The sequence below is a fragment of the Plecotus auritus genome, assembly GCF_963455305.1.
Source record: "Plecotus auritus genome assembly, chromosome: 6".
Lineage (NCBI taxonomy): Eukaryota > Metazoa > Chordata > Mammalia > Chiroptera > Vespertilionidae > Plecotus > Plecotus auritus.
In genome coordinates, this window is record NC_137773.1 from 63,311,970 (window position 1) to 63,326,785 (window position 14,816).

At 41.8% G+C, this 14,816-nt stretch overlaps 1 protein-coding gene across 1 annotated transcript in view; it reads right to left on the reverse strand.

Annotated features, from left to right (window-relative positions):
• Nucleotides 1–8,600, reverse strand: part of CPE (carboxypeptidase E) — an 84,842-nt gene extending 76,242 nt beyond the window's left edge. The window contains exon 1 of the mRNA XM_080674232.1: nt 7,864–8,600. Within this exon, the coding sequence (XP_080530358.1) occupies nt 7,864–8,170 (307 nt within the window). The 5' untranslated portion in view covers nt 8,171–8,600. The remainder of the gene's footprint in view (nt 1–7,863) is intronic.
• Nucleotides 8,601–14,816: the final 6,216 nt, after the last annotated feature.

Below are 14,816 nucleotides of genomic sequence, written 5' to 3' on the forward strand. Positions count from 1 at the left end.
AACTAGTGCAGTTAACACAGACAACAAACACAACAAGCACATCACTGAACCTAAAAACACAAGCAGTTGATGGATCTCTCCATTATGCAAACTGGATTCATTACATTAATATCAGTACATACTCAAGAAAAACATTATTTCTATCCTTTCTTGTTTCAAACTTCTGCCATGCTAGGATACCTAAAGTCAACACTGATCTGCAATATGACTTTGTTTTGTGATGCACAATTTTGTTCGAGAAACTTCATTTATTCTACGAACATTCACTGAGTGGCCACTATGTCTTCAGCATGCTACTAGACATTTTGGATAAAGAAATGAACAAAATACAATCCCTGACCACATGAACCTCACAGTCTACTGGGGGGGAACACTGAGACCAAAAATGGAAAGTGCCATAATAAAGATAATAATAATTGTTGACACATATTGAATTAAGAACTTTATATTTACTACTTCATTTAATTATCACATTATTACCATTTCATAGCTGATGAATTCATTACTTACAAGTTAAGTGACTTGTCCAAGAGCATTTAGTTGAAAGTAGGAAGAAAAAGGATTTGAATTCAGATCCCCTGACATCAAAGCATATACTGTAAACCTTTACATTATAGTTATTCAAAGAACTGTGTAAGCACAAAGAAAGTGTTACTGGACAGGGCCACTTGCCCAGGGATCTCCCTTGATTCCACTATTCTGCCTAAAAGGACCCCAGTGGGGGTAAGAAAAGTAGGGATGGATGACAAGGACAGTTTCAAATATCTTTCACTTACACTGTTTGTAAAAAAATAAATTAGTCAGGTCCCTAGCAGTTTCATCCTGCATTCTTTAAGAAAATAAGTTTAAGCCCTAACCGGTTTGGCTCAGTGGATAGAGCGTCGGCCTGCGGACTGAAGGGTCCCAGGTTCGATGCCAGTCAAGGGCACGTACCTTGGTTGTGGGCACATCCCCAATAGGGGGTGTGCAGGAGGCAGCTGACCGATGTTTCTCTCTCATAGATGTTTCTAACTCTATCCCTCTCCCTTCCTCTCTGTGAAAAATCAATATTTTTTAAAAGGAAAAGAAAATAAGTTTTAAAAGAAAAGAAAAGAAGTTAGTTTGCCAAAGTAGCCGCTGGAATTGCCCTAGATTTATTTAATAACCTGAAGAAACAACCATAAAAACATCCTATCTAATAAAAGAGTGATATGCAAATGAACCATCACTCCACTACACCCACAAGCCACGCCCACCAGCCAATCAGGAGCGAGTATGCAAATTAACCCAATCAAGATGGCTGCGGCCACGGTGCTAGCAGGAGGCTTGGGTTTCTCCGGTAATGGAGGAAGCCAAGCTTTCCACACACCCTGGCAGGCCCAGGCCTCCACTCAAGGCTACAAAGTTTCAATTATAGAAGATAAATAAATCCCAACAAAAATGGCAGCAGCCACAGAGCTGGAGAGAGCAGGAGGCTTGAGTTGGCCCCGGCGATGGAGGAAGCCAAGCTCCCACAGCCCTGGCCGGCCTTGGCCTCCACTCAAGGCTACAAAGTTTCAATTATAGAAGATAAATAAACCCCAGGTACCAGGGCCTCTGCTTGGGTCCCCAGGGGGTGTGGCCGGCCTGCAAACTACCATAGGCCCCTTGCCCAGGCTGCCCCATGCCCCAAGGGAACCCCCACCCTGATCTGGGACACCCTTCAGGGCAAACCAGCTGGCCCCCACCCGTGCACCAGGCCTCTATCCTATCTAATAAAAAAGTAATATGCAAATTGACCATCACTCCAACACACAAGATGGCTGTCCCCATGTGGACACAAGATGGCTGCCACAAGATGGCCAGCAGGGGAGGGCAGTTGGGAGGGACCAGGCCTGCAAGGGAAGGCAGTTGTGGGCGATCAGGCCAGCAGGGGATGGCAGTTGGGGGCAATCAAGCCTGCAGGGGAGGGCAGTTAGGGGTGACCAGGCCTGCAGGGGAGGGCAGTTAGGGGCAATCAGGCTGGCAGGGGAGCAGTTAGGCATCAATCAGGCTGGCAGGGGAGTGGTTAGGGGGTGATCAGGCTGGCAGGCAGAAGCGGTTAGGGGCAATCAGGAAGGCAGGCAGGTGAGCAGTTGGGAGCCAGCAGTCCTGGATTGTGAGAGGGATATCCAACTGCCCATTTAGGCCCGATCCTACCTGGATCAGGCCTAAACGGGCAGTCGGACATCCCTCGAGGGGTCCCAGATTGGAGAGGGTGGAGGCTGGCCTGAGGGACACCCCCGCCCCCCGTGCACAAATTTCATGCACCAGGCCTCTAGTTATCAAATAATGATGAACACTTTCACTGTTCCTATTGAATAAAGTAAAGCAAGATGTCAAACCGCATAAAAGCAGAAATGGCCCTCATTTTAAAAATCAATAGAGGGCAAACAATTGTGAACAAGGAAACGGTGCTGAGAAGGTAAAAGTCCTTTGGGCCTTCAGCTGGGCTGATGCAATAAACCATTGTAACAGGTGAGCATTCAGCAGGTCTCATGTGATGACACAGCCAAGCAGGCCTACTCTGAATGAACGCAAGGCCCCTGGAGCACATTTCCCAGGCCAACTGAAAGTGAAGAAAATTTGTAACAAATTAGCTCATCTTCATAACCAGATGCAAGCAACTTCATTAAATTCTTTTCTATGTACTATTCTACTTTGGCCTCACAGCAACTCTGTGAGGTATGAGTTTTTAAAGTATCCGTATTTTATAGACAAGAAAAGGGGGCAAAGAGAAGTTGAAAGCATGAAGCTACTTAACAAAAAAAGAATTGGATGGCATTTTTTACTTTGATCTTTCCCGTCAAAATTATCTGTCCTATGCCTTATTGCCTCAGAATTATGTTCTCAAGTCAATAAGCATATCTTAAGAGCTTGCCCTACATAAATCACTTTATGGGCAAAAAAAAAAAAAAAAAAAAAAAAAAAAAAGGAAAATATATAAAGAATTTTCTATATGAGTCTCTCTGCTAAAGAATTACTACATTAATCCTTCATAATATGGTAATGAATGATAATGAACTAACACTGTGTTTCTCAAACTAGTGTAACACTAATTACAAGACAAGCTCCTTGAAAAAAGAAAAAAAAAAAAAGGTGCCATGGTGAAAGAAGGTAGGAAAATACCATCTAGAATACATCTGACTTGGAGATCTGAAACAAATACTGGCATATTAAGGGCTCTGATAAATCCTGTAATACACAAACCTATTTATCTTTGTTTAGCTAACATCAAACCAAGCTGAACTAACGTTCCATTGAATAGACTTTGAGAAAAGCTGGGTTATGTGTCACTCCTTATATGGGCTATTTTTGCATTTGTCAAAAATATCTTTCCTAAAGGAAGTGACTGTAAAGGCAGGGATTTCACCCGTAGGCGATGCCAATAAGGAAGATGCTGGCAGGTGATTCCTTTTCCACCTCTCAAGTCAGTTTCCGCAGAAAGCTGCCTACTTTGTCTTAGCATCGGATATAATGCTAGGGGCCAACCCAGTTTTCTCTCTTCCATTAGCCAATCACAAGTCAATCAAGTACATTATTTCTGGCAAGAGTTGCACTGACTCATTCGAGTCTAAAAATAACTCTTGACCACATGTGGTACATCTATATCCTTCTCCAGATTCTAACATCTATATTCACCAACTACAAAGCTGTCACTCAGTTGTAATCATTTTCCACTAATACATATTGATCTGGTATGAAAAGAAGCCATATAAAATAACCAAAATCCCCATTTCTTTTTTGTTTGTTTGTTTTATAGAAATTTTGCCAGTATTAAATGTTCCATCACAATATTTGGCAAATGCATACTGGCCTTCATACACTTTAAATTTTAACAGATTTTGGGAGGAATAGGTCCAAAATAATCATTCCAGTCTTTGAGAGAGAAACATCTATGCTCTAAAGAATGTTCCTAAGATAGCATTTTAGTTATAAATAAGACTTACTCCCCAGGAACAATCTTAAACTACAAGTAAAAGAATTAGAGGCTTAAACAAATTAATCTTAACTCATGTTTAACTCTGGGAGGAGAGGTCTGGGAACATGGATTCCATTGCTTTGACATAAATGAAAAAAAAAAAAAAAGGGTTTTGTTATGAGTATTGCAATGACGAACATGCCTGCCTAGGAGAGCAAATGTTTGGGTTTGAGCACCTAAGTCCCTACGTGTAGAAATATTTTAAAAGTATAAAATATAAAGAAAAATGGGGAACATGATGAGGCCTGGCAGGTATCATATCTAACGGAACACATCTGAGCACCCAGAATCATCCAAGAGGCAGTCTGACAGTAAAGACTCGACCTTAGCCTAGTCTTCATCCCAGTCCCACATCTGAGGTCCGGAGTCACCATATGTGAGGAGATGAGACTGGTGTCAAGACCACTTGCAGTTCTTCTGAGGATGGCTTATACCCACAACCCTTCACCAATAGATTCTTGCCAGCCTCCAAAGTGATACAAAATGAAAACAAAGACCCAAGATTCAGCTAGTCAAGAATCAAGCTGATTCCCTGGTGTCATAACAGAATAAGTACGGAGAGTCCTCACTGATCAATTCAAAATGGAATTTTCTTTCCCCTTTGATGATCCTAATGTAGAATATCTGAGAGAATGAATCTTTCTCAGGAGGTAAGTTCAAACTCGGACCGCAGCCTGGTACCAAACAAGTATGATAAAGCACTTCTTTCTGCTCAGCAAGAGCTGTTGGTATCAACAAACACCTTCTGTCCATATCCACTGATCTCACCAGGTAAACCACTCACTTGCCAGTTCTGCCGCAGGGAAAGGCTTTAGGTGAATATGTTGTTTTGTTTCGGGAGAGTTTTTCTATTATGATAACTAAACCCTTGACACATTAGCTACATTTTTTAATCCAGAAAAAGAATTTAGATTAAGAAAAGTAGCAAACTTGATACCTCTCTCTTACTGGGAAGGTAAAATGAATATGGGCAACTTCATCAAGTTTTAGTCTAGTAAATGAATTTGTCAAGCTAAATATCACTTCTTACTAACTTAATCACGTGTTAAAACAGCACTTATAAGGTGAAAATAGTTAAGGCAGTTGCTCTCTTTCAAAAGCAGGGGGCACTTAAAACATAGATCCTATACGAACCACACTGGAATTGGTAAATTTCAATAGTCAGCGTTCTATAAATATATTTCCTACTTTTTTGTCATCCACTTTTCAACGACCAAATCCCCCTGACCGAATGTCTCTGTTCTCCTTTACCCAGACCTTCCCCACCATGTAGTTCTTGCAGCCCTACATACCTTTTCACTGTCCTTAAAACTCCTGATTCCCTGTTCCCCAAAGGGCAAGGACTAGCTTGTGTATCATGTCATATCCCATAGAAACTGGTCCACCTAGAATGTGCAGGTGCTCAAAAAAACTGAAAGCATCTATTTCTACCTCAGAATAAGTATGGGTATTCCTTTCTCGTTTCTTAAAATATCTTCACCTGAAAGGAATTTGAAGGCCATCTAAGAATAAACACTTTCATTTCTCCAAAACCTCCTAAAAAAAGTTAATTCATACCAGTACTATCAAAGTTATATACTAATCAGACCTCTCCATTTGCTAGTGTTAAAAATAATACAACAGGCCCCAAATGGAGTCACTTATGCTAAGCCTCATGTCAGCAAACCAAGACAACTACAGTTTCAGCTCTCTCAGAAATAGAATCTTAAACCAGTCAATCTGGAATCACCTGATTGATCAGCACTAGTTAGGTCAGCTGCCTGATAAGCCTTTGCCATCCATTAAAGGAAATAACTTTGCAATAACCAACTCACTTTTTTTGCCTATAACTTCCCTGTTCCCGCTCCCTTCTGCGGGAAGTCTTCATTTTGTACAGCTCCTTGGAGCTCCTTTCGGTCTGCTGTCCAATTCATGAATTGTTGAATAAAGCCAATAAGATCTTTCAAATTGACTCAGTTGAATTGTGTTTATTAAACACTAGTTCCCCGAAGATTTCTAACTTACTTATCTCCTCTTAAAAGTGGGGTGGGTGGGAGGGGAATCAACCTCATGATTATTTAGTGTTCATAATAGTTCCTACCTTTAAAAATACAATGGCCCTAACTGGTGTGGCTCAGTGGATAGAGCATCAGCCTGCGGACTGAAAGGTCCCAGGTTCGATTCCAGTCAAGGGCATGTACCTTGGTTGGGGGCACATCCCCAGTAGGAGGTGTGAAGGAGGCAGCTGATCGATGTTTCTCTCTCATTGATGTTTCTAACTCTCTATCCCTCTCCCTTCTTCTCTGTAAAAAATCAATAAAATACATTTTTTTTTTAATAAAAATACAATGATTCCTGGGCAAGGGCACATACCTGGGTTGCAAGTTTGATCCCCTGCCCCAGTCTGAACGTGTGCATGAGGCAAACAATCAATGTGTCTCTCTCACATCAGTGTTTCTCTCTCTCTTTCTCTAAAAAAAAATAATAAAAAAAATAAAAATATAATGACTAGACATTAATCAGTAATTCCATGAACTTAAAATTCGCTTCATTTAAAAAGAAATTATAAAGCAAATAATGTAAAAACATTTGAGTTCGCCTTTGTAAAACGAGTTAAATCTGTGCATTTTGTGTTTATGAAAAATAGAACATTATATTTTTAAATAGTGGGTTATTCAGCAAATGACTGATTCTTTCTTTTTTTTAATACTGTGCAGTGAGTGCCTGCTGTGTGCAGATCTGGGCTAGGTTCTGGAGATACTGTCCCTACCTCATAGAGCTTGCAATCTGAAAGAGAATTTACAAATCTTGACAAATCATCCATTCCAGATATTCAAGCAAAATAAGTATTGTTTTCATTTTCAAAAGCATATCACATTCTAACAGTAATATTATGATAGATTTTTACTGCTAAACTTGAAACAAGATAACAAAAGTGAATGTGAGCTTTCATATAATCTCCTTGAAAAATCTGCCAAGATTAATAGTTCCTTTACTATCAGAAGACTAGGCCTTATTATAACTCTTAAGAGTAGAAACACTTAAAAAGCCCCAAGAACACTGTTTTAAATACCTCTAATAAATACTAAATAAATCACATTTAACATAAATTAAAACGTGCCTTAAAATACTCTGGATGGAGATGCATAAGATAGGTATAAGGGAACAACATCTGAAATAAAAAGCTGGTCACCAACCACTTATGCCAAGTGTCAAAAGCAGGGAAAAAAAAAATAGAATATTTCTTTTTGCTGAGAAAGGTTGAGTCCAGTTTCAAAATCCGAATGCCTGTCAAGGCCACTTTCCCATCCTGGGAGGAGGCCTACAGGTCTGCACACACCACTACCCAACGTTGCCAATATCCTTCACATTCCCTGAGCATCCACAGTGCTCCTGTGCGTAATACACACATAGAGGTAGAGAAGGGTATGGAGAGCCTGCGGAATCCAATAAAGCTGGTCCTCTGGAAATACATACAAACAACTCTTCCTCTTTTCTGTAAGTCCCTGCCTTCTGCACCTTAGCTTTTACACCTGTCTGCAAGGATTCTGTTATCCCCTCGGGTCTTTGATACAGCAAAGGGAGAGTGACCGCTGGGTGGGTGAGCCATAGATTTGCTCGCTACGTGCTCCTTTCCTCTCTGGCCTAAGCTCCCCCAAAGGTGGCCGAACTGCTGGGGGAGGGTTTGGGGCCGGGAAGGGACGGAGGACAGCAGAGACTGGAACCCAGCAAGCCACAGCGCTCTAGGTCAGGTTCATCCCCATCTCCATCAGTCCCCCTAATTCCCACCTTCCACTCCAGACGCCCCTTTCCACAGGGCACCCCAGGGCCCACCTTTCCCTCCTGCCCCCAACCGCCACCAGTGCAACCGTCTGCGGCTCTCCTCAAGGGATGGGCGCGCTTACCAGGCTCATGGACCCCAGGGTTGTCGGACAGCTCGATGACCAGCAGCTCCCGGCCCTCGAAGCTGCGCCCCACCGTGTAGATCCTGCTGATGGCGGTGCACTGCAGCCACACGGACACCAGCGCCTCGCGCAGCTCGGGGTAGCGGTGGTACTCGAAGGAGATGCCGTCTTCCTGCTGCAGCCGCCGGCGCCGCCGCATGCCCGCCGCGGACGCCCCGGGCTCCAGGGCTTCGGCGCCCAGCAGCCACCCGCAGGCGGCCAGCGCCGCGCACAGCGCCAGCATCGCCCGGCCTCCTCGCCCGGCCATCGCGTCCCCTCCGCAGCCCCTGCCTTCCTGCGCTGGCGGCCTCTTTTGTCTGCCCTCCCGGGTCTGAGCTGGCGGGCGCTGCGGAGGTCGGCGGGTTCCGCAGCAGCCTCCTGGCGTCTCACCTTCCCGGGTGGACTGAGTGTCAGCCCGCGCGCGGGGGCCACCCAGAGGAGAGGGGCGAAGCCGCGGGGCGGGCTGCACTACCGGCCGCCGAGCCAGGGGAGCCGCAGGAGAAACCACTGCAGGAGGGGCCGCCCGCCAGATGATGCTAATCTGCGCGGCCGCCTGCGTTATCTGTGGGCTCAGAACCACGTCAGAAGCCAGATGGCTCCGGGGACGACCCAGGTGGAATGACAGCTGAGGACTGGGTTTGGGAACATGGCTATCACTGAGAAATCCAAGACCTGGCGTGTGGAAGAAATACTCTTGGGTTGTGAGTGGAGCCTTCTAAAGTGACATCTAGTCCAAGCCGACCTGGGTTTCCATCTTGATGCACCAAGAAGTAGAGAATGTTCCAGAAAAAAAGAAAAAGAAAAAAGGAAAGAAACAAAAGGGAAATATTGACAACCACTGGCCTTCACCTCATGATGCATCGTTAATAACTGTATTGATAGTTCAAACACAAACCCAAGGGATGGATTTGCATTTATTACAAGATCTGGCTGGCAAACTGAACACTTTAACTTTGAGGGTTAAGAGAATTTTTTTAAAAAAAATCATTCTATCAGTTTGCAGATACTGTTGTTCATTGTATTTATGCACGTTCCTGGATTCTTCCAGAAAAAAATATATATAAAGTACAAGTCTGGGGGTGCGCTAGACAAAGAATTTAGTTTGGTATTAAGATTAAGTCTTTCAGGAACAGCTTATCTGGGTGGTTCTTGGCTCAGTCTCTTACCAGGTTGTAACCAAGATGTTGGCCAGGACCACAGTCAGCTGAAGCTTGATTAGGGCTGGAGAACCTTCTTCCAAGAATAAAAGAAAAAATAAAGAGATTAAATCCTATTACAGAAAAAAAAAACTCTGATCATGAAAGATAATATCTCCAGTCCCCTCTCAAAGTTACTATAAAAATATAAATTCATTCACTGCTTTAATACTCAGCCTTTAGAGGGGATTGATACTCCTGGAGCAACTCTGGAGCAGATGTTATTTTGATGAGATGCCATTTTGATTCAAGAACAGCACAAATCTAAACAAATAAATAACCCATTAGTAGTTCCACCAGGCAGAAAAAAAAAAAAAAAAAAACACACTAAAACTTTTCTCCTAGAATAGGATTCAGATATTTAAATGATTTCGTTGGATTTTTTTTTAAAAAAATGCTGCTATAGAGGCTGGCTCCCAAACCCACTGACTGTCTCCATTTCCCACAGCTGCATGGATCTTCTTTGGGAGTATTTTGGGGAAAGCTGCCACTATAAAGACTTGCCACTCAGTTGAATTTGGATCCAACCATGTTCCTTGTCAATGCAGGCAGAGCTAAGAACTGTGTGTTTTCCGCCATGACTAGCCTGTGTTTGATTACATGGTCCAGAAGTTTGAACCAGAGTTATAATTATGCTTCTAAAATCAAGCCCAAAAGAGCAACCTTGGAAACCTACAAAAAGAAAACAGAGTAGCTAAAAACCAATAACTTCAGAAATTGGAAGGCTAAGATTTTCATGTTAGCTGTTTAAGGTCACCACACTTGTTTGTGGCTCGGTGGGCCGTATCAACTAGTAACTACACACGTAAACAACATATTATTCATGGAAGTCCTGTGCTGCCCTTCAGCTGGCTCTTTAAACAAAGGGTGTGTTTTCTATTTTCTCTCAAATCTCAACTTTAACAGAACAATGTTCTAATCTAATCCAAGCTCTATTGTTTTCAGAGATTGCTCAATAACTTCATCTGAAAATGAGGGACACTGAGCATTCCATGAAATAGTGCCTGCAGCGGGTGGGCACAAGAGAAGTGAGTGGTCAATAGATGGAAGCCTTCTGTGTCCTTTCACTCCTTGTTGGGACAAACTCTCCAATCACAATACCCTCTTACTGGCCACTGCAGTGCCCGTCCAGGCATTGGTGCTTCAGAATCCTTCCTCCTGCCTTCTGAACTCCAAACACCAGTGCCTGTCATTCCTTGTTAGCATTGAAGAAATTCTCTTAGCCAACCTCCGTTCACACTCTGAAGTGCACTGACGGATGCCCATGTATCTGACCAGGGCGAGGGCTGCTCTCTCATTTCTTTCTTTTCTCTCATCACTGCATTGTATATATACCAAGAGTCAGTCAGGCATGTCACCAAAATGTTCATACCACTTTTACTTGTACTTGTGTGATAAAAAAAGTAGGTAAACTGATAAATACAAGGGTAGAAAAAAAGTTGAATGCTTTTGGAAACACTTTAATATTTAAAATTGAATTAGGTATAGATGAGAAAACAGTGAAAGACTGAGAAAAACTCATAAAAGTCTCTCAAGATTCTGTTCTTAGGTTGGTTAAAAAACCTGTCCCTTTGCCCGGCCTGTCTGGCTCAGTGGTTGAGCATCATATGAACTAGGACCGTGGTCGGCAAACTGCGGCTCGCGAGCCACATGCGGCTCTTTGGCCCCTTGAGTGTGGCTCTTCCACAAAATACCACGGCCTGGGCGAGTCTATTTTGAAGAAGTGGCGTTAGAAGAAGTTTAAGTTTAAAAAATTGGGCTCTCAAAATAAATTTCAATCATTGTACTGTTGATATTTGGCTCTGTTGACTAACGAGTTTGCCGACCACTGAACTAGGAGGTCACGGTTTGATTCCCAGTCAGGACACATGCCGGGGTTGAGGGCTCAACCCCCAGTAGAAGGCGTGCAAGAGGCAGCACATCATTGATGTTTCTACCTCTCTCTCCCTCTACCTTCCTCTCTGAAATAAAAAAATATTTTTTTTAAAAAAAACTTGCCTCTCTAATTTGAAGAAACTAAAACTGATAATGATAGAAAATGCATTATGATTTTTAAAAGGCCATGTTGCTACAACCAGCAACCAACCAATGGATGAGTATATGCTTATGTTTTAAGTTAAAATAAATTATTAAAATTGTGCTTGAACACGTTATGTTTTTTCAAATATATTTTTATTGATTTCAGAGAGGAAGGGAGAGGGAGAGAGATAGAAACATCAATGATAAAAGAGAATCATTGATCGGCTGCCTCTTGCACTCCCCCTACTGGGGATCGAACCCACAACCCGGGCCTGTGCCCTGACAGAGAATTGAATGGTGACCACCTGGTTCTTAGGTCCATGCTCAAGCACTGAGCCACACCAGCTGGGCTACACTTCATGCTTTTATAATTCTCTTCTTTCACTGTTTTTTTTTCCATTAATCAACCCACTACCTGTCCCAGTTGTACCACTTAAGAGGGTAGATATTTACCATAGCAGACAGGTAACAACAAAATGCACTCTGAGCCTGCTGTTTGAATCAGCTGGGCAGCACTTCATTGACAAGTATCACTGCCTGCATTTCTAATTACCAACTCAAATTAAATGTGGTGCAAAGGGTTTATCATTGTTTTTCTACAACTCTACCCTGTACCAATACTCTGTATCCCAGTGGCCACCCCAGTCTTACTGACCTTCCAACCATACTGCCAAGCAAAAATATAATATGAGCCATATATGTAATTGTACATTTTCTAGAAGCCATGTTTAAAAAGGAAAAGGTGAAATTAATTTTAATAATAAATTTTGTTTAACTCCAAATATCTCAAATATTACCATTTTAACTTGTAATCAATATAAAATGTATTACTGGAATATTTGTTCATGTTGTCTTTAAAATCTGTTGCATAATTTACATCATAGCATATCAGTACAATTCAGATTAGCCATATGTCAAGTGCTAGTAGCCACACATGACTAGTGACAACTGTATTGGACAGCTGACAAATCTTGCTATTCTTATATTCTTATTTTCGAAAATAATTCCTTCTGCTTTATCTTCAGTTACGAACCAGTTATTTCTTGCCTGGACTGTGCCAACATCCTCCCCTGGAGATTACTCCTCTCCATCACTGGTTAAGACCACCTTCCCCATCATTCACCTTGATTACATTATCCACCCTCCTGTGATGTCCATCATTCAGTGAATCAGAACCAGAGCTGTGACCCTCTTCCTTAGGAAATCTTGCTTCTTGCAGCTCCTCCGGCTTCTTTCCCAACTTCATTCTATCTCTCAAGCTATTACTTCCAATTCCTGCACCACCATCCTCTAAACTACAACCATATTTATGTCTACACTAGAGGCCCGGTGCACAAAATTCATGCACTAGGGGGTGTCCCTCAGCCCAGCCTGCACCCTCTCCAATCTGGGACCACTCGCTTGCCTGCCAGCCTGATTGCTCCCAACTGCTCCCCTGCCAGCCCAATTGATGCCTAACTGCTCCCCTGCTGGCCCGGTCGCCCCCAGCTGCCCTTTCCTGCTGGCCATCTTGTGGTGGCCATCTTGTGGTGGCCATCTTGTGGTGGCCATCTTGTGGTGGCCATCTTGTGACAACGTGGGGGTGGCCATCTTGTGATGATGTGAGGGCATCACGTGAGGGCACAAGGGCCACCTAGGCTTTTATTAGTATAGATGATCCTTACCTCCTAAGCTGTCTTTCCCTCTCCCAAAACCAACTTTATTCCCTAGATAGACCCTGTTTCTATGCTCCTCTTCTCCACCAGGCAATCTTACTCTCTCCTATTCTTTAAGGTCCTCTTTTTCTTCTTGCATTTCCCCCTTTGCACAATTCTTTCCTCTTGAAAAACAAAACAAAACAGAAATTCTCACTTGAATTCACTTTCCCCATTAATTTATCATCCAAACATCTCAACTTTCTCACCTCTCATTCAACTTTTACTCTATAAGTTCTATTCATCTAGTAATACTTAACACTCGTTGACCTTTCTGGGGCTTCCTTGGGGCCCACACTTGGCCTTTTGTTCTGCTCCATCTTCATACTCATACTTTCAATTGTTACCTCTCTGCTCCATGTTCAGAGCTCCCAAGATTCAGAATCTTATATCCATCCCATCCCACTTAGAGACAGAGACCAGACTGACTTGTGTGTTTGCCTCCATGGCCTAGCACAGTGAGAGACATAGTCAGAGGTCCTCATTGTGTCTACAGATGAATGAATGAATTAGTAAAATCTGCTTCCAGCTTCCTTCTAACCATGGCACTCAGAATTTCCCAATGTTTTTAATACTCTGTTTATTCAACAAGCTCCTCTGCTCCCATAGTCTCCTGCAGTATCCCTTTCCTGGCATAACCTGACAACCAATTTCCTCTTCACTCATGAACCACATTTGCCAAGCTGCTTTGCATGTCACATAAGTCACTTGCCAAGTTTCTTATTTTATCTGTGTAATTATTCAATGTACTTATTTCTGTCTACATTCTTTTTGTCCGTACTATAATTTTAAATCTACCATGCCACAGATACAATATTCAGAAGAGAAAACTGGATTTTCTATTATGCTCTTACCTTTAGAAATTAAATTACTGAAATTAAAATCAAATAGCCAATTTCCATTAAATAAACACTTCAGTGAATGATTGGTTTTCCCTTCAGCTGCTGGAAGCTGACCAACACAAACAATGCATAACAACTTTATGATGTAAAATGCTAATAATTTATGGTGCTCAGGAACGTTAAGTATTATGTAGATGTACAAAGAACTACGGGAATTTTTCATTATAAACAATAACCATACCTTATCTATTATGTTACTTTTCAGTCTGATATTTCTTGTACTTTTTTAAATCTCAAGTATCCAAGAAAGAAAGCTGTTCACCTCTTCATTTTATACAACATAAAAGACATCAAGGTAAAACAGCCTTTTTATGTAAAAGCTGCTCATTTCCCTGGTTACAAATTTATAAATGTATGTAAACATGTTGTGTCCACACATATGTGTTAAAGAGTCTCCTGCTTTGACCAACACTTTGGAAGCCTCTCTGCTTCTAGATAGATTGACCAAGGTCCTGATGAAGTCAAAATTAAGGTTAACTAATGATTCATTAACACAAAATAGTCAATAGAGAATATAAAGTACAACATATGGAATATAGTCAATAATATTGTAATAGCTATCTATAGTGCCAGGTGAGAATGAGAATTATTGGGAGATCAATTTGTGAATTATGTAATTGTCTAACCACTATGTTATTTACCTGAAACTAATATAAAATAATATTGAATGTCAATTGTAATTGAAAAGTAAAAATTTTTTAAATGATTCATATATCGAGAGAAAAAAAAAACAAGCAACAAATCTCTTACTCATTACCAAGACTGCACCCTTAACATCAAAGAAGTTTTGTAGATGACAACAACCCCAACCCCATTGAAGGAATGACAGCTAAAATCATCCTAGAGGTGGGTAAGTGGTCAATCTCATAATTATTTACAAAAAAAAAAAAAAAAAAAAAAAGAGGAAAGAACGAGAAATACAATACATTCATCAAGAGGATGCTCAAGCACTATTCATCAATAACTATGAGTTTAACATAGTACCATTACATAATTATGATTGTTGTGCACTTCAGTGTGGATTGATCAAAGTCTTTGAAGTTAAACCAGGATTCTCCGAAACCCTAAACACAACACTTACTTTGGCCATTTTGTTGAAAAGT